This window comes from Suncus etruscus, chromosome 4, assembly GCF_024139225.1.
Source record: "Suncus etruscus isolate mSunEtr1 chromosome 4, mSunEtr1.pri.cur, whole genome shotgun sequence".
Lineage (NCBI taxonomy): Eukaryota > Metazoa > Chordata > Mammalia > Eulipotyphla > Soricidae > Suncus > Suncus etruscus.
The window spans coordinates 18,469,749-18,494,652 of NC_064851.1; the positions used below are offsets into that span (position 1 = coordinate 18,469,749).

The following is a 24,904-nucleotide window of genomic DNA, read 5'->3' on the forward strand; positions in this document are numbered from 1 at the left end:
CTCTCGGTACGACCAGAAATGACTCCTAATCAGATTCAGGAGCAGACCCTGAGCAAGCATTGCCAGAAGTGGCCCCAAAACAAACCCAAAAAGTCCAGAACCTGGGGTTGTTGTGATAGTACAGTAGGTAAGGCACATAGATGCCTTGAACAAAGTTAATCCAGTTTTTTGTTTTGTTTTGTTTTGTTTTGTTTTTGGGCCACACCCGGCGGTGCTCAGGGGTTACTCCTGGCTGTCTGCTCAGAAATCGCTCCTGGCAGGCATGGGGGACCATATGGGACACCGGGATTCGAACCAACCACCTTTGGAGTTAATCCAGTTTTAAGCCTCAGAATCTCATATGATCCCCTGAGCTCCACCAGGAGTAATGAATGCAGATCCAGGAATAAGCCCTAAGCACCACTAGGTCTGGCCATAAAACACCACCAACAACAAGAAGTCCAGAATAATAGTTCAAGGATGTTATGTCATCCCTTAGTAGACCAACTCATGGTCTAAAATGGTTGCTGTAGTTCAGGCCATCACATTCGATTTCCACACAGCTGGAAAGAGATAATAGTGAGGAATGAAGAAACCTCCTTCTTTAAAAGAGATGTCCAATGACTATCACATGACACTTGTGCTTTATCTCACAGACCAAAAGTTGTCAGACTTTTAAAGGAGTCTCCTTTAAAGGAGTCTGGAGAATATTCTATATAGACACTTATAAATAAAAGAGAAGAGGGAGAATGAATTAGAAGGTGCCAGGTGGTCTGTGTCATAGCTCTGAGTCACCAGTCTGTGTCATAGCTGTCTTCAATTTGGGGAATTTTCTTGAGGGATTCTTTATAACATTCCCATAATCTAGCCACTCTGTTATCCCAGAGTGATCACTTTTATCCCAGAGTGATCATTTTACAATTGAGGCAATGGGAGTCTAAGGGAAAGGAGACTTGCCTATGGCTGGTGCAGAGTCGAGCCTTGACAGCAGGTGAAGAACAGAAATCCCCACTGCCACTTCCTCCAAGGAGGTTCCTTCCTGCCCCTGGAGCACCTCAGATGTTGCATAGAAACTGGCTGTGTCTTTATTTGGTAAATTCTAAAGCTGTCTTGCGCCTCCAAGCTTCCACCTACTTGACGTGAGAGTTGTCAGAATGGGCGTTGGTGGCTGGGGTGCTGGGGGAGAGAATGAGGTCCAGGAGCTTAGCCTGGAACCTTGGAAGAGGGCTGGACTCACCCGTCTCACTCAGTCCTTGTTCACTGTCCTCCCACAGGTCAGTGGCCACTTGGACTACGCCAAGCAGATGGATGTCATCCTGAAGGCTGTGGGCATTCCCACCAAGCCGGGCTGGGACGAGAAAGGGCTGCTGGCGCCCGGCAGCCTAGCCCAAGAGGGGTCTTCCCAGATGACATCCAACTTCTCCTCCTCCTCAATTGAGACCCCCACCCAGGATGGACTAGCCCCAAGTCCCCCACCAGAACATGCTCTGAAAGAGACTGCAACCACTGACCCCAGTGATCACACCACAGCCCAAGTGTCTGCAGGTTTAGACCCATTAGAAGGGGCCTCTCAGACTGCCACTGCCAGCACCACTGCCAGCCTATAGACTTGCAGCCATGGGATGAGCAACAACCCTCTGGGCTGTCCTGACTGTGCCTGCAAGACCCAGGGGTCCCACACAGACCAAGACTAGCTCTGGAAGGGGACTTGGACCTTGTTCCCAGACATTTAGGAGGGACACGCTCTTGCCTCCTCCCTTTGGCTTCCATACATGCTCCACCAGGATCATTCCCAAGCTGGAAGCAGGGAGGCTGAAAAGAAAGGAAGTGGGAGGAAGGGGAGTGATGGGACAAAGTGCTCTCTCCCTTGGGCAGGAAGCCCAGAGCCCTGCTGGGTCACTGTTGAACTCTAATACTGGACCAGTTCCAGGAGGCCTGTCCTGCAGAACACAGCTACAGGGTGTTCTGAGCCATCAGGAGCTTCAGGGTCCCCCAAGTTCATCTTCCCTGACCTGTTTCTTAGCAATTCAGTTTTGTTACCTGCTCTTCTGCCCACCCAGGGCTGCCAATTAGCCCAAGGTTATAACTCGACACCCTAGAGCAGAGGCTGTGGGGAGTGGAGCACTACTCTGGAGAGAGCCACTCTGATCCACCACGTACAGTCCACAAAGTCACAACTCAAGGGCCATCCAGCACATAGGCCAAATATAAGGGTGCCCCCAAGTTGTGCCTGGCTGGAACAGGAACCAAGTCTGATGAGTACGGACCTAATGAGTATGTGAAGACTGGACCAGTTGGCATGAATGAGCTTTACTGAGGAGGCATTTGCTGCCCAGAAACAGATGGGTCGGCTGGAAGAAATATAAGAACAGTTATGCATATTAGGGCCACATGGTCAGTACCTTCATGGGCTGTTCTAGTGGAAGCCTCCCAGCTTTCCTGACAGATGGGTGGTTATTATCTTGGTTTTATGCTGAGGCCAAGAACCAGAGAGGTGAGGGGACCTCATAGTTCCCCATCTTGGTTGGTCTTAGCCCATGCCCCCCTTGCCATGTTCCTCGGGAGAACCTTCTTGCAGATCCCAGAATGATTCTCCCCTACTGTGCACATGAGGAAAACAAGGCCCAGGGAAAGAAAGTTAGATAAGTCATAGGAAAGGCAGGAGGTGTGGCAGAGCACTGGAACTGAGCTGGTCCTCGGGTGTGTGTGTGTGTGTGTGTGTGTGTGTGTGTGTGTGTGTGTGAGAGAGAGAGAGAGAGAGAGAGAGAGAGAGAGCCCATATGTATCTGTGTGTCTATGCATATGTGTTTTCATGTGTGTATGTCTTATCCGCTCCATTGAAGCATTTCAGAACTGCCTTTTATCCAACAGCTCTTATCACCCACAGAACACTGGGACCCTAGCGGTGTAAATGAATTTGCTGAGGCACCAAAGCAAATGACAGGACTAGTCTAGAACAGAATCCAGGGCACTGTACCAGATCTCTTCCCGCCTCACCATCTCTGTTCCTATCCCAAAGAAACCACACACCACCACCCTAGGGAAGTGACAGTAGAGCAGGGAGGGCATTTGCCTGCCTGAGTTCCATTCTGGCATCCCAGATGGTCCCCCAGATCCTGAGCACCACCAGCTGTGGCCAAAAAAATAAAATCCAAAGGGACCACCCCCTCTAATTTCATCCACACACACCACCGCCTCTGCGAGCTTTTATTAAGTCCATCAGGCAGACCTGGGGGCAGAAGGGACGCCCCAGCAAGCACCACAGCCCTGCTGTGGTCAGCAGCCAGTGCCAGGGCTGTCTGGTCAGCACCAAGGAGAGCGACTGAGCCCCCCAATGTGGAGCAGCAGGAAGGATGGAGGGTTGGGTTGAGGGTAGGCTAACTGAACACAGGCAACATGGGGGCAGTAGTCTCTCCACCCACCCACCCCCAAATAAACAGTGGAGGGTGGGGCTTGAAGCTTTGTGGCTGCTGCTCATTTCACTTCCCTCCTGGGACTCAGAGTCACCAGAGAGAGATGAGCCAAGGCAGACTAGGGAGAGGTTGCAGGGAGAGGTTTTTAACAAACTCTCAGAAGGCAATGTGGGCAGACTCTGAGAAGAAGGGGCCAAGCTTCACCCGAATTCCACTTTGCAGGCAGTGGGAACATCCTGTGTGTTTAACCATCTTATGTACAAGGGGTGGTCCTTGTGCACCCGCCTGCGACCCAGAAGGGACCCTGCCCTCTCAGAGTCTCTGACCAGACACAAGTTGAACCCAACAATGGAACATTTAAGGGGCGGGGGGATGAAGTCTGCTCTTATCCCACTAGGAGACGAGCTAGCTATGAAGCTGGCCCTGAGCCCCCACTACCCTGCACAGGACACCCACCCACCCAGGCCACAGTCCCTGGCTCAGCTGAGAGTTATTCTCCAATGACTCTGCCCCTTCTGCATGTCTCCTTCTGGATCAGCTTCCAACCCGGGTCAGTTCGTGGGGGTTCCGGGATGTTTGCAGCGGCAGTAGCTCAGGCTCGGCAGGATCCATACTGGAGAAGCTGGCCGTGGTGGCAGAGGCAGCGGCCCGGGCAGGTGGTGGAGGGTCGCGGGTGGCCTGGCCAGGCAGCAGCAGGTGCCCCGCATGCTGCAGGCCCGAGGAGAGACCTGAGCAGGAGTCGGAGTCCAAGTCTGAGCGGGGTAGGGGCAGCACATGCTGCAAGCTGAGGCCCGGCCGGGCACCGCTGTGGGAGGTGCGCATGGACGGTGAGACAGGACTGGCCCGGGGCTCCCGGGGGCAGTGGGGACACGGCAGGAGCCTGCCCAGTGCTCGCTTGAAGTCTCGCATGAAGAGCGGATAGATGATGGGGTTCAGGGTGCTGTTACAGTAACCCAGCCAGGTGAGGACGTCGAAAAGGGTCGGAGAGATGCAGTCACACACCGCCTGGAGGAAAGGGGGCATCATGCCTGGAGCAGAGCAAGCCACTTGTAGCTCCATTCCACCTTAGGGATAGAGAAGAGCTGAATTCCCTCCCTCCCTGAGTCAGGCTGAGATGGGACTGGGGTGGGGGTCCTCCCTGCCAAGGTCCGCCCCCCACAGTGGCATTACCTGGACAATATTAGCCAGAAAGAAGGGTAGCCAAGTCACAAAGAACATGCCCAGCAGGATCCCCAAGGTCAGGCTGGCCTTTAGGGCCTTCCGACTGTGCTTGGTGGCCAGACGCCTGCTGTCCGTGCCTGGGTATGAGATTCTGGGCACCTAGGGGAAGGAAAACTGCATGAATCTGCAGAGAAAAACATACAGACAACTCACCCCAACCCTAGTTCTACCCAATCCCAACCCCAGAGTGAACCTCAGTTCCAATCAGAGAATTGAGTCCTGGTTCCACAAGGCTAATTCCTGCTCCTTGGCTAAGTCCTCACTTCAGTTCCACACAGAGGCCTGGCTCCAGATCCAACCCTAGCATCAGCAATACATGAAGCCAAGACATAGAGGTAGTACATAAGAACCAGGAGTAAGCCCTGATACCATCAAGCATAGCCTGAAAATGATAACAGTAATTAAAACAAAAAGACCCAGAGGGCAGAGCTATAGCACGATGGATGGGTAGGGTTATGCCTTGCACATGGCTGACCCATCTGGTCCCTAGAGCCTGCCAGGAATAATTTCTGAGTGCAAACCCAGGAATAATCCCTGAATCCCTGAGTGCCACTAGGTACACACACACACACACACACACACACACACACACACACACACACAAATAATAGAACCAGATTGTGGTTCCAGTGCTAGAAACTGCTCTCAACTGAGGCCTAAAATACCCAATCTCAAATGAAGCTTCAAGCCTCCACCAGGTCAAACTCTACTGAAGCCCCAGACTAAGCCCTGACTCATCCACAAATTGAGCCCTGACCTCAGTCAGCTCAACACTTCCCAGGGAGTGCTGAGCAGACCAATAAACCCTAGCAGCACTGCCTACACACACACACACACACACACACATCATCATCATCATCATCATCATCATCATCATCATCATCATCAGTCCTGCAAAAGTAAACAATCCCCATGGGCCAGCAAAATAACCAGGAGCCCCTGTCCCCTCAAGCCTTTGGGCCCACCAAAGCCTGAACTTGACCGAAGAGTCTGCGGCTGACTGGAGCTCCTCATTTTCTTTGTATACAGAGTTTCCTCTGATAGTGGAGACAACAGTTCTGTCAGTGCCATTAGCCTTGGGCTCCAACAACAACAAAAAAATAATAAAGTCAAAGTACACTTGGAAGACAGTGCACTGGGAAAAATGTCGGCAGTGAAATCTAAGTTGCTGGAGATGAGGTCACCTTGGTTATATCTGATGATGCTGTGAACTGAGAAACATCTCCAATTTGGGGAAGAGGTAGATGAGAAAATAAAGAAACGATTGAAATGCAGTCACAGGAAGAGGCAAGAATTTGGCTTTGCTAACAGGCAATGAATAGCTAGCTCCAAAATGTTAAGGCCCATGGAGCTAGAGAGATAATACAGCTGGTAGAGTGTTTGCCTTGCATGCGGATGACCTGGCTGCTATCTCTGGCATCCCATATGGTCCCCTGAGCCCACCAGGAGTAATTCCTGAGCACAAAGTCAGGAGTAACCTTTGAGTACTGCCGGGTGTGGCCCCAAACAAAAAAAATTAAAGGACCTTATAAACTGGATACTGAAGCCATGCTAATAGCTTCATTTTTCTAATCTTGTATGTCTTTTGGGAGGCTAATGAAGTTCATAGAACCTCTGCCCAGAAAAAAAGGTTCATACACATTTGAGGGACCAGAGAGATATTACACTGAATAGGTAGATTGCCTTGCATGCAGCTAAGTCCATGGCTTCTCAATAGTCCCCTAAGCACCACCAGGAGAAAGTCTGAACATAGCTGTGTATAGCCCAAAAAACAAAACATTTATTTATTATTATATGCATATACACACGTTTCCATGCTTGCAGAAGGTTAAGGACCTCTTGAAATGTCATTCATGAAATCCTCCTAGGGATCCATAAAAACTGACTATGAATCTATTTTCTAAATCATGTGTTGAAATCAGTATGGATTTTCAGATATAAGATTCAGAGGAACCATTTATAGTTTCAATTTAAGTAATAAAAAAAAAACCATGTTCGGGGGAAATGCACAATTCACTAAATTCTGCAAAGTATAAGTGTGCTGCCTGGAAGCATATCTAGAGTCTGAAAGCCATCATCCCATCATTCCCTGCACTACACGAGAGCTTGGCTGAGTTCAGGAGGCAGCTGGAGGTGGGTAGAGGGAGAAGATGAAAGCGTGAGGAGGCAGGAAGGGGACCCAAGTCCCACACAGCCTTCATAGACAGAAAAAGATGCAGAGGAGATAAGGTCGTGACATATCACCCCGGAAAACATTCAGGCCAAACCTCAAGCACCCAATAAGCACTCAGGGAACAACCCCCCAGACTGCCTAGCTTTGAGGTGGAGGGGTGAAATCTATGGGGTCCTGTCCATGGTGCTGAAATTCCTGCTACTGCTGTATCTATAATACTGCTGGAGGGAAATGAAGCCCACGATAACTGCCCACTCCCACGTGTTTATCCCAATAACTTCTGGGTTATATGACTATCAAGGGACAACTTACAAAGCACACATTGAGAGGCCTTGCGTTTCTCCCCTTGGACTTGGGGAGGGGGTGCAACATGTGAAGGCAAGAGCTAGACTTCTAAGACAAGTGTTGGGTTTTGTTTTATTTTGACGTCACACCCAGGGATGATCAGGAGTTACTGAGCATTGTGTATAGGGCATCTTTTCTCCCCTATTGTCTGCCTCCTGGCAATAATAACTACTGGCAGGCTTCGAGGCTATATTAGATGCCAGGGCTTGAACTTGGGTTGACCAAATGCAAGGTAAGTGCCCTCTTCACTGTCCTATCACGCAACTCCCTAATACTCCAAACCATGCCTCTAGTACTTCCTGGTTTTATGATTACTTCACATATGTCAAATGGGGGATGATAAACTTCTAGAACCATAATGAAGCTGCTATTAATACCTCTAGGCATAGTGCCTACCTGGACCCCAACCCTGTCAGTGCTTAATGTGTAGTAGCCATGGTGTTGGCTCAGAGGTATGTCTGTGAGGTTGGGGCAAGTCTTAGCTGCCTCACGAACCTCCTTCTGCCAGCAGTGTGGGCTCCTTCAGTAACATTAATGCCAGCAACTAGGCTCCTGACTCACCATGCCATGTAAGAGCAAGGGAGAAAGAGATCTGCTTTTCTCTCCCTCTTCCAGTGTTTTCACCTGCAGAACAGATTTCATGGCTGCTCAGCCCATCCTGGTCAGCTCATAGGAAAGCTTTCTATCAACACTGAAGAATCTCCTAAGATCAGCCTTGGTTTCACATGCCTACCATCAATAGGGGAGGACAAATGCCCTATCCTGCAGGGCACACAAACCCTCACACCCCTGGGTACATGGAGTGAGATATGGAATTGATGAGAGACTGTTCTAATCTTTTACTTTTCCTCTTAATTTTATTTCCTTTCTGCTTTTTTTTGAGGCCCATATCATAGAGTTCAGTAGCTATTCCTGGTTCAGAGCTCAGAGGTCATCCTCAAGTGCTGGGAATCAAACTTGGGACCAGAGATAAGATAGCAGGTAAGGTGCCTACCTTGTGTGAGGCTGCCCTGTATGCAATCTCATGCATTTTTGGGACCCCCAAGCACCATCAGAGTGATCCCTGAGTGCAGAGCCAGGATTAACCCCTGATCACTAGTGGGCATGGTCCCCAAAAACAAAAAGGATGGACCTGCCACATAAAAATCACGTGCTCATTCCACTAAAATTTCTCCAACCCAAAATGGCCCTAATGGCCTACTGGTTTAAGAGCAGAGGCACTGCAGACAGAGGCACTGGGTGAGATAATTTAGAAAAAAATTAAACTCTCTCTCACTCTCTCTCTCTCACACAGACATACACCAGTCTTCCTATGAACATCTCTGAGTTTCTCTTTCTCTTCTCCCAAATAACTGGCCAAAAATCACACAGGAAGAGAGACAGAAATCAAACTCAGCAAATGTGTCATGGCATGTGACAATGTGCTTCCCTTTAAGACCCAAACCAGAACACCAATGAAGCCCAATCAGCAATGTCATCCCCATGTATTGAGCACTAAACCCTCATCATGAAGTCTTTCTTCAGGGAAGAAGACTGTATCATCCCTTCTTCTGAAGATGAGATCTGGAGCAGCAAAATAACTTGCTAGGGGGCACAGAGCACAGGGATTGAGTCAGAGACCAAAGGCATTTCTGGCTCCAGAAACCACATTTTCCATTTCACAATTTTCATATATTTTTCATATATGGGGTTCATAAATGGCTCATATGGGGGGCTGGAGAGATAGCATGGAGGAATGTGTTTGCTTTGCATGCAAAAGGTCGGTGGTTCAAATCCTGGCATCACATATGGTCCCCTGAGCCTGCCAGGAGCGACTTCTGAGCATAGAGCCAGGAGTAACCGTTGAGCGCTGCCGGGTGTGACCAAAAAAAAAACCAAACAAACAAACAAAAAAATTGGCTCATATGGGGCTGCTGTCATGCAGGAGGACCCCTGCTTCCTGCTATCTCTGGTGAAGAGGACCTCATGAAGCAGAAGCCAGTGACAACCACTGGCATCCAATCAGGATCAGTATATTTAAAATATTTTTAAAAATACTAAGGTCAGCCCCCTTCTACTCACCCCCATCTTCCCGTTTCTCTACCCTCACCGCCCCTAGTAGTTCTGTCATTAGCACAATCCTTAGACACAATCATGGTATGTGTCAGAAGATAGCAAATATAGGACAGTTGGGCTGTGCCCTCCCAAGAGTCAAGTCCACCTAGAGGTTCTGGTGCTAAACTCTGTGGGCTTGGCATAAATCAGAATCCACAGCACTGATCCTGACAGGACCACACTGGAAATGGTTCAATGACCCCACAGAGAAGTGGTCCCACAAAGCCCGAATCATTCCCCACTAAATAATAAAGATGGGGAACAGAGATAGAGTAGGGTGCTTATTTTATATGTGGCCAAGCTGATTCCCTGGCAACCCATATGTCCCCTGAGCACTACCAGGAGTAATTCTTGAGTTCAGAGCTGGAGTAATCCCTGAGAATGACCAGGTACATCTAAAAAATAAAATTAATAATAATAGCAATAATAATAATACAGTGAGGCCAGAGTAATACTGCAGTAGATAGGGCATTGCCTTGCATTCAATTGGCCCATGTTCTATCCCTGGCTCCATATATGGTCCCTGAACCTGCTAAAACTGTCCTTGAGTGAAGATCCATGAGTAAGTCCTGAGCACTGCTGAGTGTGGCCCAAAAACCAAAAGGAAAAGCAAAGAATAATAATATAGAGACAACATGAGTTCATTTATTTATATTTTAAAAATACACAGAATAGGGGCCGGCGAGGTGGCACTAGAGGTAAGGTGCCTGCCTTGCAAGCGCTAGCCAAGGAAGGACCACGGTTCAATTTCCCCAGCGTCCCATATGGTCCCCCCAAGACAGGGGCAATTTCTAAGCGCTTAGCCAGGAGTAACCTCTGAGCATCAAATGGGTGTGAACCGAAAAAAAAAAATACACAGAATAGTGACTGGGGAGATGACTCAGGTGGTAGAGCACATACATAGTACTGCAAGGACCTGAGTATAATCAACACTGCTTGGTCTCCTCAGCACTGCTAGATGTAGCCCTGGTGACCCCAGAACCACTGACATAAGTCTAACCAGGAGTCACCCCAGCTTCCCAGTGGGTGTGGCCCCTATTAAAAAATAAACAACAGGGGGCCGGAGAGGTGGCCTGGAGATAGAGCATTTTCCTTGCATCCAGAAAGACGGTGTTTCAAATCCCGGCATCCCACATGGTCCCCTGAGCCTACCAAGAGTGATTTCTGAGCGTAGAGCCAGGAGTAACCCCTGAGTGCTGCTGAGTGTGACCTAAAAACCAAAACAACAACAACAACAAAGGGGCCTGAGCAATAGCAGAGTGGTAGGGCACATGCCCTGCAAGCTGCCAACTCAGGAAGGATCGGGTTTAATTTCCAGCATCCCATATGGTCCACCAAGCCTGCCAGGAGCAATTTCTGAGCACAGAGCCAGGAGTATCTCCTGAACACTGCCAGGTGTGAGCCTAAAATAAAATATAAATAAAATTGGGACCAGAGCAATAGCCCAGTGAGTAGAGCATTTGCCTTGCATGCAGCCCACCTAGGTTCAACCCCCAGCATCCCATATGATCCCCTGAGCCTGCCAGGAGCGATTTCTGAATGTAGAGCCAGGAGGAACTCCTGAGACCTCCTGGTGTGGCCCAAAAACAAAAGTAAAGAAAAACTCCAAGTTTCTTTAGTATATAAACAAATAGGTAAATGCATAGAAAAAGGGCAGGTGGGGCCGGAGAGATAGCATGGAGGTAAGGCATTTGCCTTTCATGCAAAAGGTTGGTGGTTTGAGTCCCGGCATCCCAATTGGTCCCTTGAGCCTGCCAGGAGCAATTTCTGGGTCAGAGCCAGGAGTAACCCCTGAGTGCTGCCAGGTGTGACCCAAAAACCAAAGAAACAAACAAACAAACGAAAAAGGGCAGGAAAGCCAGAGGGTACTGGAAAGTAGAAGGTAGTTGGCTGGGGGCAGAAGACTCCTACTACTTTATAGGTGTACTTTTACCTTTCAAGTGCACACAAGCTCTATCTGAGTAAGCCCTGCTTCACAGGTTAACTCAAGTATGAGGGGTACAGGACTCTAAAGTCAGAATGTGGGATTTACATCCTGGCTCCATTGCTGTCTAATTGAGTGTGTCCAAGCAGGGTGCATCACCTGTCCTGCTGTCTCCTACCCCTGAATTGCTGTGACCTTGTAGCTAAAATAATGAAGAGAAAGGGGCAGGCACAGGACCTGCTCAGAAGTCTTAGCTGCTGTTGGTGCTTCTTGTTATTGGATTCCAGCTCATATCTCTGATAAGAACAATGTCTTTGCTGCTGGTGGCAGCGATGGTGTCTTTTCTCCCTGAAAGGCTGGAAAGAGTGAGCTCCCTAGACCATCTCATCACCAAAAGGAAAGGAGAGGAATCAAGTTTGGCAAGTACCTACAATGTACCAGATTTCTGTCTGTTTTTTCACTGGTTCTTCCCAATTGATAAACAGCAATATCTCTGTGTCACTGATTGTGAGGGAAAAAGAAGCAGGTTTGGGTTGATTTTTTTTTTATTTGTTCTTGTTTGGGGCCCACACATGGGCTAACTCCTTGCTCTGTGCTTGAGGGTCATTCCCTGCAGTGCTCCAGGGACTGGCAGTTGAAACAGGTAGGTGAGCAGGCAGTGCTGGGAATAGATCCTAGACCTCTCTCCATCTCTGCCTGTGTCCAGACCTTTGGGCATCTCTCCAGCCCACAGGAAGCAGATTTTCACCCCTGCAAGTTGGAAAACACCTGCCTGCTTTTCCACAGCTGCATCAGGCAACACCTGCTCCGGACAGCGCAAGCCTGTGTCAGCTCTCCCAGCTCAGCCCCTTCCCCCTCTCGAGAGATTCCTGTGATTGCTGCCCCCTCTGAGGAGGAGGATGCCAAGATGAAGGGAAGATGGATCACGAAGACAGGCTGCCGCAGAGTGGGTGAGGGAGGGTGAGAGAGGCTGGGGGACAAAGAAAAGGAGGAAACATTGATGGGAGGGAAGGGGAGAGGGTGAAGAAGGAAGGACAAGAGCAGGCAGTGGTGGGGTGAAGGAGAGAGGGTAAGAGAAGGGTCAAAAGTTAAGGTGCAGAGGGAAGATGATGGGGAGAAGGTTATGAACCACAGACACACACGACTCCTGGCAGAGAAGGAGGCTGACACAGCCAAAAAGAGGTCTCAGCCCCCTCTCCTGAGCTCCCCACAGGCCCCTCTGGATTCTCCCAAGACTGTGCACAGCCCCGTCCAAGGGACTCAGATCACACACAGACATACACACATACGTACACTCATACACACATATCACAAAAAACAAGCACTCATACATATATGACAGACACACATACATATACAATACACACGCATAAACATTGAAATATTCACACACGGGCCCGGAGAGATAGCACAGTGGTGTTTGCCTTGCAAGCAGCTGATCCAGGACCAAAGGTGTTTGGTTCAAATCCCGGTGTCCCATATGGTCCCCCGTGCCTGCCAGGAGCTATTTCTGAGCAGACAGCCAGGAGTAACCCCTGAGCACCGCCGGGTGTGACCCAAAAAAAAAAAAAAAAGAAATATTCACACTCAGACATTTGCAATTTTTCTCACATAGACCCATTGTCACAGAGATAGAGTTACGCATTCATGTACATACTCTTAATGCATATGCATCCATACACAACCTCTCACACATATAGTCCCACTCACACACTGACTCAGTTTCTCCCACATACACTCTACCATACAAACTCACACTATCTTACACACAGAATCTCCCATATACAGTCACCCTCACCCACGATCTCACAACTGTCATGCATATTCACTCACATAAACACTTTCCCACAAACACACAGACTCACAGACTCTCCCACAACTCACGCATACGCTCACAGTCACTCTCATGCTTTCTCACACACAGAACCGCATTCACTAACACTTAACCATTCACATATACTCTCCCATACAATCACACTCATGTACTTGGTCACACAAATGCACTTACATATTCGGTCACATGCACACACCCTCTCACATATCCCCTTACTCTATATACAAAGTCTTTGTCACACAGTCACACTCACTCTTTCACACAAATACTCCTCACGTACAATAATTCTCTCTCACTCACACACACACACACACACACACACACACACACACACACACACACACACCCTGGTAACAACACCATTCTGGCCCCCTTCACCCTATTTCCATTCTCATTGATAGTGGCTGCCTTGACTCTGTCAGAAGGCTTGCGGCTTGGTTGAAACCAGCCTGTGACCCTTTTTTTTTGGTTTTTGGGTCATACTCAGCAGCATTCAGGGGTTTCCTCCTGGCTCTATGCTCTGAAATCACTCCTGCAGGCTCCAGGGACCATATGGGATGCCAGGATTCGAACCACCGTCCCTTCTGCATGAAAGGCAAATGCCTTACCTCCAGGCCATCTCTCCCGCCCCAGCCTGTGACATTTCAAAAGCCCCTTCATATCAGACCTAGCAACAAACTCGCCAAGATCCTACACACTATGCCCTGGGTGAGGTCCTGGTTCCATCCCTGGTGCCACAGAAAATCACATGGAGCTGATCACATTGCTAGGCAGAATGCAGGCTAGAGGGAGAACGAATGCTCAGGCTCTGAACCATTTAGTGTCCATGTTCTCAACTAGCATCTTCTCCCTGGGGAAGCTAGTGGACTAGGCTGGAAAAGGGAGCTAAGCGTTAAGAGGCTGAGAACAGGAGATCAGCTTGGCTCCTTTTCAGCAGTTCCTCTAGGGTACCCCCCACTTCTTTCCCTTTGCTGGAGCTTGAACATTTGGATTGTAGGTTGGGACAAACCAGATTGTGGGGCACTCGAAATGGGCAGAGAATGTTGTGGCACTGGATCTCACAAGCTGCCACACCACCAGAGTTACACAGACATGTGTGGCAACGCCAGTGACCAGATCCTTCTGCCTATGGTAGGTACTAGGCCACTGAGCCTTCCTAAGGCTCCATCAGTTCCATTGGGCAAGGCACTGAGAGAGAGCTGTAGGGTGGGATGTGAGGAAAAAGCTGTGTGACCCTCAAGCGTGGTGGAAGGTGGGAAGAGGTGGAGCAGGTCAAGCAGCATTGCAGAAGCAGAAGGCCTCAAATCCAGACAGTTCTCCAGGAGACATGGAAAATGGGTGTCTGAGACTCAGCTAGGGGAGCCAAGTGCTTCGAGAGCAAACAATGTGGAATTGACATTTCTCTACATCTAACTGCAAGGACAGTCTCCACAAACATGGTAGGATTAGAAAAGAAACATCGAGCTGAGAGATTTAAGGGTGATTCTGCAAGTTGAGGCCTAAATGGCCACAAATCTCCTTATACCCGTGGGACTGCTTTGTCTTAGTTTTAAAATAAATGTGCAGCAAATAGTATAATTGGAGGGGTTTGATTTGGGGGGTCACACCTGGCAGTGCTCAGATGCTGCTCCCAGCTGGGTGCCTGGGATTTGGTCCCACCAGTGTTTGGGGGACCAAGCAGTGACCTGGAAGGAACCAGGTCCTCCTGCATATGCATTATGCACTCAATCCTTTGAGCTATTTCCCAACCCCGAATAACAGATTTTGAATATTCAGTAGCTGAGACATTCTCTTAGAAAGTGTCCATTCCCTCGCTGTGACAGCTTACATGATCAATGTCTGTCTCCCGGCCAAAACCTAATTTCCAAGAGCCTTCCCAGTCCTTCTCATCATGTGGTCACAGTCTAGAACTGCTCCCACATTAAACAGACACTCAAGCACGTTCCCAAGCAAATGAATTCCTGCATACAAAGGTTCCCAGATTTATCTGGCCTACAGCACCCTTTTCAGAGCAAAAATCACGCAGTGTTCCCCTGGAAATCAACCTTCTCTAAGCCAATCGACAGAAAATGTTTCCTAATTGCACTCAAGGCTTTTACCGCCATTCCTGCACCACTCTGTGTGGGAACCACCCACTATGTGAAAGACTTTGGTTCTGAACAGGATAGTACCTGTTAGATACAAGAACTGATTCTGAAAAAAAAGGCAAGAAGGAGAGGGGAAATTGTGCCAAGGATGGACCCCAAGCTCTGCAAGGACAAGATCATCTATTCCTTCTCTCTCTCACTGGGTACTAATCCCTTGACATGCTGGGCCCCAAATACCGACGTCAGGGATACTGCATCCTCAGGCCTTCATGTGGAACCAAAGAATCTATAATCACCAGGAGAGGCCCTTGGTTTCCTGAGCACCTCTTGGGAGCCTACCTCCCCCCAAATTTCTTAAGTGTAATTGTCAACAGACAGTTCCTGTTCCCAGAGAGTGAGCATTTAGGCAGGAGAAATGACTGCTAAGTAGGGGTAAAGGAGCCATGAAGTCGGGGTGCTGCCTAGAACATTGGCTCAAATATGTGAATAGAGAAAAGCAGGTGGCAGCTATTCCTCTTAACAAATGACTTGGGGAGACATTGCACAGCAAATGGAAGAACATGCTGGAAGTTAGGGGGCTCAAAGGTGGAATAAGGGCAGCAAAGAAAAGGGCAGAGGCCTGAGTCAGGAGGATGAAGACTGTGCTCAGGAACACCAAGGAGATAGGGTAGAAGGAATGGAGATAGGGATGGGGAAGGCCAAGACGCCCCAAAGGGGCAGATAGCCAAGAGGTAAAACAGGAGAATGACATACCAGGACATGGACCTCTCCCCTTCTTCTGAGTGCCATAAGAAGGGAAAAAACTGTTCAGGAAGCTACACACACAAGACAATAATGTAGGCAGCAGATGGAGGGCTCAAATGTACAGGGGCAGCACTGGCCACAGCCATGTCAGAGCCAGGGCTTGTTCTGGAAGCAGAACATGTAGATACATGGGGAGAAAAAAAAGAGAGGACAGCTCAGGCAGATGATCCAGTGTGGGTGCTCTGACCTTGCCTGTGGAGTCCTGCATTCAGTCCCCAGCACAAAAAGAAGAAAGTATAGTTCAGGGGGTTGAATGCTATTGCCTTGCACATAGCCAACCTGGAGCCCCACCCAGGACTGATCCCTGAGCAGAGTCAGGAGTAAACTTTTAGTAGCACCAGTACCAAAAATTCAAATAAAATGCTACAAATATATAAAGAGCATAACCTGAGTTGGGGAGAGGAGTAAGGTAGACTTCATAAGGAGGAACCCAAAAGCCTGAAGGTTGGGAAAGACTCTGAACAAGAATCCAAAGGTCAAGAAGGCTCACAGCCACCTGCTAGGACTAGAATCAGAGTTCTGGTTCCATTGCAGCATCACATGTTTCACCTAGAACAGTCCCTGAGGACACCATGAGAACCATCAGGAGTGCCACTCCCTGTGAGGTAAATGGAGACTTTTGATATAGCTCCCATTTTTATCTGTGTTCTCTGGGGGGGGGGGGGGTGGCAGGCAGAGAGAACACAGATACAAATGGGAACTATATCAAAAGCCTCCTTTTACCTCACACCTCCCAGTAAAGAAAAAGAAAAACTGATCCAGACATGCCCAGCCCTTGTGGAGCAACAAGTGAGTGAGAGACATACAATAACCATATCCACCCATGAAGAGGGGGTGAAACTGAAAGAACTGGGTGGGTTGGAGTATGTTTATAGACCTGGTTAAAGAAAAAAAAAAAGAGGGCCCGGAGAGATAGCACAGTGGTGTTTGCCTTGCAAGCGGACCCGAGTTCCAGAACCTAGAGGTGGTTGGTTTGAATCCAGTGTTCCATATGGGTCCCCCCCGTGCCTGCCAGGAGTTATTTCTGAGCAGGGACAGCCAGGAGTAACCCTGAGCAATGCCGGGTGTGGCCCAAAAAACAAAAACAAAAACAAAACAACAAACAAAAAAAAAGAGAACTCTAAGCGGAACAAAAGTCAACAACGGGAGTTGGGAGGAATAGTACAGTGTGGTAGAGAACACCGTCTTCGCATGAAACCAACATGGGTTTGAATCCTGGCCTCCCATATGGTTCCTCAAGCCTGCCAGGTGTAATCTCTGAGTATAGCCAGGTGTGGTCAAAAAAAAAAAGGAAGGCCAGAGAGATAGCACAGCAGTAGAGCGTTTGCCTTGCAAATGGCCAACCCAGGACCAATGATGCTTCAAATCCCCAGCATCCCATATGGTCCCCCAAGCCTCCCAGAAGCAATTTCTGAGCATAGAGCCAGGAGGAACCCCTGAGTGCTGCAGGGTGTGGCCCAAACCCCCTCCCAAAAAAAGAAAAGAAAAGAAAAGAAAAAGGTGGACAACAACAGCTGGGTCGGGGGTGGGGGGTGACAGGAAAGGAGAATGTTTAGGTAAGAGGTCAACTTGGTATCTTCCACACACCAGAAAAAAAGTGCAAGTTGGGTATGGACAGTTGAAAATGAACAGCAAATTGGGTAAGCGCTGCATGGCAGAAAAGCCAGGTGCAGAGGGAGAGAAGAGATGAAGCCAGAGAGGTTCAGATCCTGGCAAGGTTGTCCTGTTCATCAAGGGAGTACCCAGGCTCCACTGCAGCTAAGGAGATGCCATGATCACTTATTTATGCTGCTGCCATGGTACATGTGCAGAAAATGGATCCTGGTGGGTATATGCCAGAGGACCATGGGGAATGTTTCAGGGGCTTCTGGGGTGTGTGTGGATCAAGCGAGGAATAGTGGTTTACTCTGAGGAGTCAGCACCACCACCACCAGGTTTCAATGACTCAGGCAGCTGAACCCGAGGGAGAAAAATCATTCCTCCTTTTCCCATCCTGAAGATGCCCACAGAGCCACTGGTCCTGATTGAGAAGCCCAGGGGCAAGCAGGCAAGAAAGGGAGTTTGAGTCTCCACCTCACATCCTGTGCAGAGGGACCCCTGCCAAAGAGAAAAATGGGAGCTGGGTATAACCATTTGGAAATGACCCACAGGTTAGTATGACCCATAAGTGTTGTATATCTCTTTGGCCCCTGGCTGGCTGGGCATGCCTCTCCACCACCCCAAGGCGGCTCTTCCCAACATCCCCGTACCTGCAGCGTGTCCCCGGCCTGGCTGGCCATGCCAGTGTTGAGAGAGGCCACCTGCACAGCCTGCTTGCGGGCAGTCAGCAGGATTCTGCAGTAGGTGAAGCAGATGGCGCCTGAAGGTAAGAAGAAGGTGAGCCCCGACGCCACCAGGACGAAGGGCAGGCTGGCTAGCAGACGGCACTGGCCCGAGGCAGGTGCCCGTGCCCGGATCGGCTCATGCCAGCCCAGGGAGAGGGGCAAAAAGGAGGCAAGCGCCGCGAGACCCCAGGCACTCAGGACCAATGCCAGGGCGCGTGGGGATGTCATGCGCAGCTTGTAGCGCAGCGGGGAGAGGATGAGAAGGTAACGGTCCAGACTGATGAGGCAGAGGTTGAGGATGGAGGCGCTGCAGCACATCACGTCGAAGGCGGCCCAGAGCACGCACAGGCCGCGGGCCAGCACCCAGCGCCCGTACAGCGCGTTGAGCATGGCCGGTGGCATCACCACCAGTCCCACCATCAGGTCCGACGTGAAGAGGGACACGAGGAAGAAGTTGGACATGTTGCGCAGCGCGGGCTGCGTGCAGATGAGAACGATGAGCAGCGAGTTGGCTGCCGCCGTCAGCAGGATGACCACGCAGAGAACGGACGCCACCCAGATGCTGCCACCGGGCTCCGACGGTGGCCGGGACCCCGCGTCGGGGGTGCTGTTGGTGGGGCCTGGTCCTGGGATCATGGGGAGGGGAGGGCGAGGGCTTGAAGCTCAAGAAGGGTCCTTGTAGGGTGGATAGGATTCAGGGTAAGGAATCTGGTTAGCTGAGACTTGATGAAAAACAGGCCCCCAAGGTCAAGGGACAGAGACCCCCGCCTGGATGGAGGGGATGGAGGATGGAGAGAAAGATGCGTGATAGTCTGAGATGCAGGTGGGAAGTTTGCGCAAGGAGCCCTGGTTGGAAAGCAGAGTATTCCCAAGGAGGAGCTGGAAGGAAGCCTGGGGAAGGGTCTCCGGGTGGGATTGGGGCTTGGATGGGCTTTTTTTCCTGGCACCGGGGAGGCTCTCCAAGAAGGCGGCGTCTGGGCGCGCAGGGTCGGAATTCTTGGCGCTTGGGGTGGCAGGGTCTGGGGGCCACGGGCTCCAACGCAGAGCCGCCTCTGCAGGGAAGGCAGATCTGGGGGGGACTGGTGAGGAGGACCCCCGGGCTTAAGGGGGACTTGGCTCCCGGCGGCGTCTCTCACGCCGTTGGCTGTGCCAACCAGCCCTAATACCCCCCGCGCCGTTGGTACCTGGGCGCACGGCGCGGCGCGGCGCGGCTGCAGGCGACTGCGGCAGGCCCCACGGGGCTGGGGCTCGGGAAGGAAGGAGGCGGCTGGAGCGGGGCAGGCGGCGGCGGGAGGCGGCTTCGGAGCCCGGGCAGGCGCCGAGTGGGGCCCGCGCGAGTGAGTGGGTCCCCGGAGCGTGCGATCCCCGCGCCGCGATGGTCCCTGCGCCCCGCCCGGCTGTGGGCGGGAGGAGATCAGCCCCGGCCTAGCGGATGATGGAAAGGGGATCCGGATCCCCCTACCCCGGTCTGCGGAGGGGCGATCGGAGCACCCCACCTGCGCCAGGGCGCCTCCCCGGCTTCGGCTTCGGCTTCGGCTGCCTCTACACCCCCGCGCGCCCCTCCCTGGCACGCGTGGCGGCGGCGTAGCGGGAACTCTGACCTGCCCTTAGCTGCGGGGACACCGCGCATCTGGCAGCGCCTGTTGGTTCCAAGACCCCGCAGACCGCTTGACGCCCACAGATCTGGTTAAGAACCCGAATAATCCTGCTGATGATCCAGTGGAACAACCGACTGCCCTGCCCGCTGTAAGGGGATCATACTGGCAGAAACCATCCCCACAGCGCCAGACACTGGGAATACGTTCCTAAGCTTGGTGGCCTTCCCAGTATTCACCAAAAGTACAACAGATTTGGAATTCCCCCAGGCCACATGGGAGCAGAAGTACTACAGGGAAAGGAGTGGGGTGCGGAGAAGTCCTCTACTTCCCACTGTGGGTGGGTCTATCTCCCCCACAAACCTTAAGACCAACAGGAACCTCTAGTCGAACGCCACCTATGAATATTGTATATTCATTCAATTAATAAGCATTTACTGAGCACTTCTCAGGGTCAGGCCCTGAGCTGGTCACTCGGCACTCTCTGATAATCAAACTCTGTTTTGTAGGGCACTGCTTGCGCATGGACAATCCAGGTGAGATCTTTGGCATTCCATATGGTTCCCAGGTTTGCCAGGATCTATTCCTAAGCACGGAGTCAGGAATAAGTCCTGAGCACTGCCAAGTGTGACAAAAGAATGAGGGAGTGAGGAAGGAAGGAAGGAAGGAAGGAAGGAAGGAAGGAAGGAAGGAAGGAAGGAAGGAAGGAAGGAAGGAAGGAAGGAAGGAAGGAAGGAAGGAAGGAAGGAAGGAGGAAGGAAGGAAGGAAGAAGGGAGAGAGGGAGGGAGGGAGGGAAGGGAGAGAAGGAGGGAGGGAAGGGAGGGAGGGAGGGAGGGAAGGAGTGAGAGAAGGATGGAAGGAGGGAGGGAAGGAAGGAAAGGAAGGAAGAAGTGAGGGAAGGAAGGAAGTAAGGAGGGAGGGAGGGAGGGAGGGAGGGAGGGAGGGAGGGAGGGAGGGAGGGAGGAAGGGAGGATAATAGCGTTCTCCCAAGAATCACAAGAAAACAAAGCTATCTAAGGGAAGGAGACTGTCTTTTCCCCTGCATAGAACCTACCGAATACCTCATGAGTGAGTTTCCTAATGTGTACCAGGGATTTATATTATTCCTCCACAATAATGCTGAGAGGTATATATTATGATCGGACTGATAAAGGACAAGCGTCTCACCCCAGGTCACCCAGACCATCTCAGCATCCAAGGCCTGAGTCTGCAGACATTGCAGCACAATAATCCACTTTTATGCCACTAGGTGGTGCTCAGAGCCCCTCTTTTGGTCTATGTCAGCAGCAGCAGCAGCAGAGTCCTCCCGCCTCCTAGACATCATCTGCAACCCTGTGACAATTTCCCACACCCCCTCCCTGGTAAAAGATTCCATCTCTTGGGGTCACCATTTCCTCCTCTGCAATAGTAGGATAGTTCTACACTCATTTTCTAGGGCTGTTGAGGGTATGAAATGGCACAGGTGAAATCTGTAAATTATACTTTGGGATTCTACTTTGTGATCTTGTCAGTGCTGTTAACCTCAGTGTTCCCACCTGTTAGATGGGAATGTGCTTCACTTTTCATGATTCTTTTAGCAAGTATTCCTGCTGTGAGCAACAGCAAACCCCAGAGGTTCTAGAGAGAAAACTTTGGAACCCTGTAAGCTGGGCTTCTAATTCCATTATGCTACTTGTCCTAGGAGAGTGGCAAAATCTCTTAAATTTTTGCTATTATGAAAGTGGGCAATAGTAATGTGGAGATGAGCATTTAGGCCATTTCATACAAAAGACATGGCTGATTCGCGCCAGAGAGATAACACAAAGGTAGGGCATTTGCCTTGCAAGTGACTGACTCCGGACCAGCGGTGGTTTGAATCCCAGCATCCCATATGGTCCCCCGAGCCTGCCAGGAGCGATTTTTAAGCAGAGAGCCAGGAGTAATCCCTGAGCACCACCAGGTGTGTGGTTCAAAATCAAAAAAATATATATGACTGCTTCATTTTTATCTTGTAAAAATTAGACCTCTATAAGAGGTCCTATATATATGCTATTAGTCCATCCGTGTTAGCTTTTGAGGTTTGACTACCTTTAATTTTTTAACCTAAAGAAAAAATGACTCAAAAAGTTAATATTATAGGGAGCCCAAAGAGATAGCATACAGTGGGTAGAGCTCTTGCCCTTCATGCAGAGTGCACAGGTTTCATCCCCAGAACCCTATATGGTTTCCCAAACCCATCAAGAGTGATCTCCGAGTGCAGAGCCAGGAATAATCACTGAGCACTGACACCCCCCCCAAAGAAAAAGAGTTAGCATTACTTATTCTTTGTGATAATCACAGATATTATTATAAATATGTGCCTGAAACTCAATAATGAATAACTTTGTCATTCATTGATGATTCAATTAAAAAAAGAAAAAGAGAGGCCGGAGAGATAGCATGGAGGTAGGGCATTTGCTTGCATGCTGAAGGTTGGTGGTTCAAATCCTGGCATCCCGTATGGTCCCCCGAGCCTGCCAGGAGCGATTTCTGAGCATAGATCGAGGAGTAACCCTGAGCGCTGCCAGGTGTGACCCTACCCACCAAAAAAGGAAAAAAATAAAATAGTAGGTACACCTTGAGGGAGGGAAACAACTACCAAAAATACCCACCTTATTCAGAGTTGGGACTTTACGTTAGGATACCACCTTGTGGCCACATAGTTATTATTTTAAATTCTAGACATTTTCAGAAATTTTGTGCGTGCTCCTAAATTAGTCATTTTAGTCATGGAATGGTGAAGTCCAGTTCCACTATCCCTCAGGATGGCTGAACAATCAAGAGACAAGTTGGCAGGTTGAGAAAGAGCTTTATTAGCAAGAAGCAGACAGTTGAAAATGGCAAACTCACATCCAAGAGAGCCTTCTTGCCCGGATGCTCATAAGAAGCAGCTCAGAAACTAGGAGATGGCTCAAAGAGTGGGGTACATGCCATGGTTCAATACCCAGCCCTGCTTAATCCCCAGCATTAAACCTGGAGTAACACCTATGCTGGAATAGGCCCCAGCAAAGCCTGGTATGTCTTAGAAAAACAAAAAAGCAGCTACTTACTAAAGAAAAGGATGAGGGACTGGTGAGATGGTTCAAAGAATTGGAATGTGTGCTTTGCATGTAGGAGCCCCTGGTTCAATGCAGATAATGCAATGCAAGCAATATAATCCAAGCAAGATAAGCAAGATAATCCAAGCAATGCTGATAACCCCCCAGGAGTAACTCCTGAGAGCAAAGTTAAAGAGGCCCCTGAAAACCACAAGGTATGGTCCCAAAACCAGAAGATAAGGAAGTGAAATAGAATGCCTGTCCTGAATGCAGACAAGGGTGAGGAGGGAGATGAAGGACATTGGTGGTGGGAATGTTACACTGGTGAAGGAGGTGGTTTTTTGTTTGCTTGTTTGTTTGTTTGTTTTGTACAACTGAAACCCAGCTACAAACATGTTTGTAATCATGATTCTTAAATAAAAATATTAAAATTTAAAAAAAGAAAAAATGGTGAAAGAAATTTTTAAAATGGAAAAAGAAAAGGGGAGGAAGAAAGAAAGGAAGGAGGGAAGGAAGAGAGAAAAGAAAGGAGAGAGATTAAGGGAAAAAAGATAGAGATAAATAAAAGAAATTCAGACTTGTGGATGCCAAGGTGGTCAATAAATTCCCTTGAGGATGAGTTCTCTGATGCACACTCCAATTTATAAATCTAAGGAAAATTCTAGGGCCCGGAGAGATAGCACAGTGGCGTTTGCCTTGCAAGCAGCCGATCCAGAACCAAAGGTGGTTGGTTCGAATCCCTGTGTCCCATATGGTCCCCAGTGCTTGCCAGGAGCTATTTCTGAGCAGACAGCCAGGAGTAACCCCTGAGCACTGCCAGGTGTGGCCCAAAAACCAAAAACCAAAAACCAAAAAAAAAAAAAAAGAAAAAGAAAAAGAAAAGTCTAGGGGCTGGTGGGATAGCATAGAGGCAAGGCATTTGCCTTCCATGCAGAAGGACAGTGGTTCGAATCCCAGTATCCCATATGGTCCCCCATGCCTGCCAGGGGCGATTTCTGAGCATAGAGCCAGGAGTAACCCCTGAACGTGCCGGGTGTGACCCAAAAAAAACAAAAAACAAACAAAAAAAATTCTAGGAATAAGGACTCAACTCATGTTGACATTTTTCTTGAATAGACTTTTGGAGAAGGACAAAATGAATAAACATTTTTTTCTGGAGGGAAGGGGCTATTCATGCCTCTGGGTTCTAGAGTAACCCCTGGTGGTACTTGTGGGACCACATGTAGTGCTGGAGATCGACTTGGTGTGGAAGGTTGGCCACATTCAAGGCAAACACCTTAATCCAATACTGTCTCTCCAGGCCCCAAAAAAGCATTCGTTACACTCTCAATAGGCCAAGCCCAAAGGAGTTTACTGGTTTTAATCCAACTCAATTTCTTTTGGTCTGCTTTCTTTTTTTCCATCCCCCACTTGGACTGCTTTCAATAATTTTACCCTCAACATTTTAGGGTCTCGGGGGACTTTCAGAGGGATTCAGATTTGCTTTATTAGTGCCTTTTATGGGGAACTACCTCCCAGGAGGAAAAATCTAGGACCACAATGAAACAAATGAGGTTGATGAAGTCCTGTGCCCCAGACCTTGATGTCTGTCATATAAGAGAAAGGAAAGAGGTCATATAAGAGATGGTGGAACCATGGCCCCAGAGAGATCGTGGAATCTTCCCAAGGCTGCTCTCTCAGAAGGACGTGAATAAATCTCATGAGGAAAGGACTTATCCACCTTCACTGCTTAGAGCTCAGCAAACACTAGACTGTCAGTAAAGACATTAAATGGTAGAGCACATGCTTTTATATCAGGTTCAATTCCTGGCATGATGGAACTGAAGAGACAGTATGGTGGCTAAGGTACTTGGTTTGCATATAGCTAACCCATATCCCATCCCCAGCACTGTAAATGGTTCCATGAGCACCATCAGGAGGGTCCTCTGAGCACAGAAACATCCTGAGCACCGCTGGGTGTGGTTCACTACCAACCCCCCAGAAATCCCTACCAAGACATGTCCTGCTCCCCAACACTGCAGGAGTAGCCCCAAAATGAACATTCACTTAATGAA

At 49.5% G+C, this 24,904-nt stretch overlaps 2 protein-coding genes across 2 annotated transcripts in view; one reads left to right on the forward strand and one right to left on the reverse strand.

Moving 5' to 3' along the window:
* The window catches only part of TMCO4 (transmembrane and coiled-coil domains 4), a 77,179-nt gene extending 74,463 nt beyond the window's left edge, over nucleotides 1-2,716 (forward strand). The window contains exon 16 of the mRNA XM_049772163.1: nucleotides 1,254-2,716. Coding sequence (XP_049628120.1) covers nucleotides 1,254-1,586 — 333 coding nt within the window. The 3' untranslated portion in view covers nucleotides 1,587-2,716. The remainder of the gene's footprint in view (nucleotides 1-1,253) is intronic.
* Nucleotides 2,717-3,810: 1,094 nt separating this feature from the next.
* HTR6 (5-hydroxytryptamine receptor 6) overlaps nucleotides 3,811-24,904 on the reverse strand; it is a 742,605-nt gene continuing 721,511 nt past the window's right edge. Inside the window, exons 2-4 of the mRNA XM_049772045.1 lie at nucleotides 18,124-18,870; nucleotides 4,563-4,712; nucleotides 3,811-4,397 (exon numbers count right to left, since the gene is read on the reverse strand). Of these exons, the coding sequence (XP_049628002.1) occupies nucleotides 3,927-4,397; nucleotides 4,563-4,712; nucleotides 18,124-18,834 (1,332 nt within the window). The 5' untranslated portion in view covers nucleotides 18,835-18,870 and the 3' untranslated portion in view covers nucleotides 3,811-3,926. The remainder of the gene's footprint in view (nucleotides 4,398-4,562; nucleotides 4,713-18,123; nucleotides 18,871-24,904) is intronic.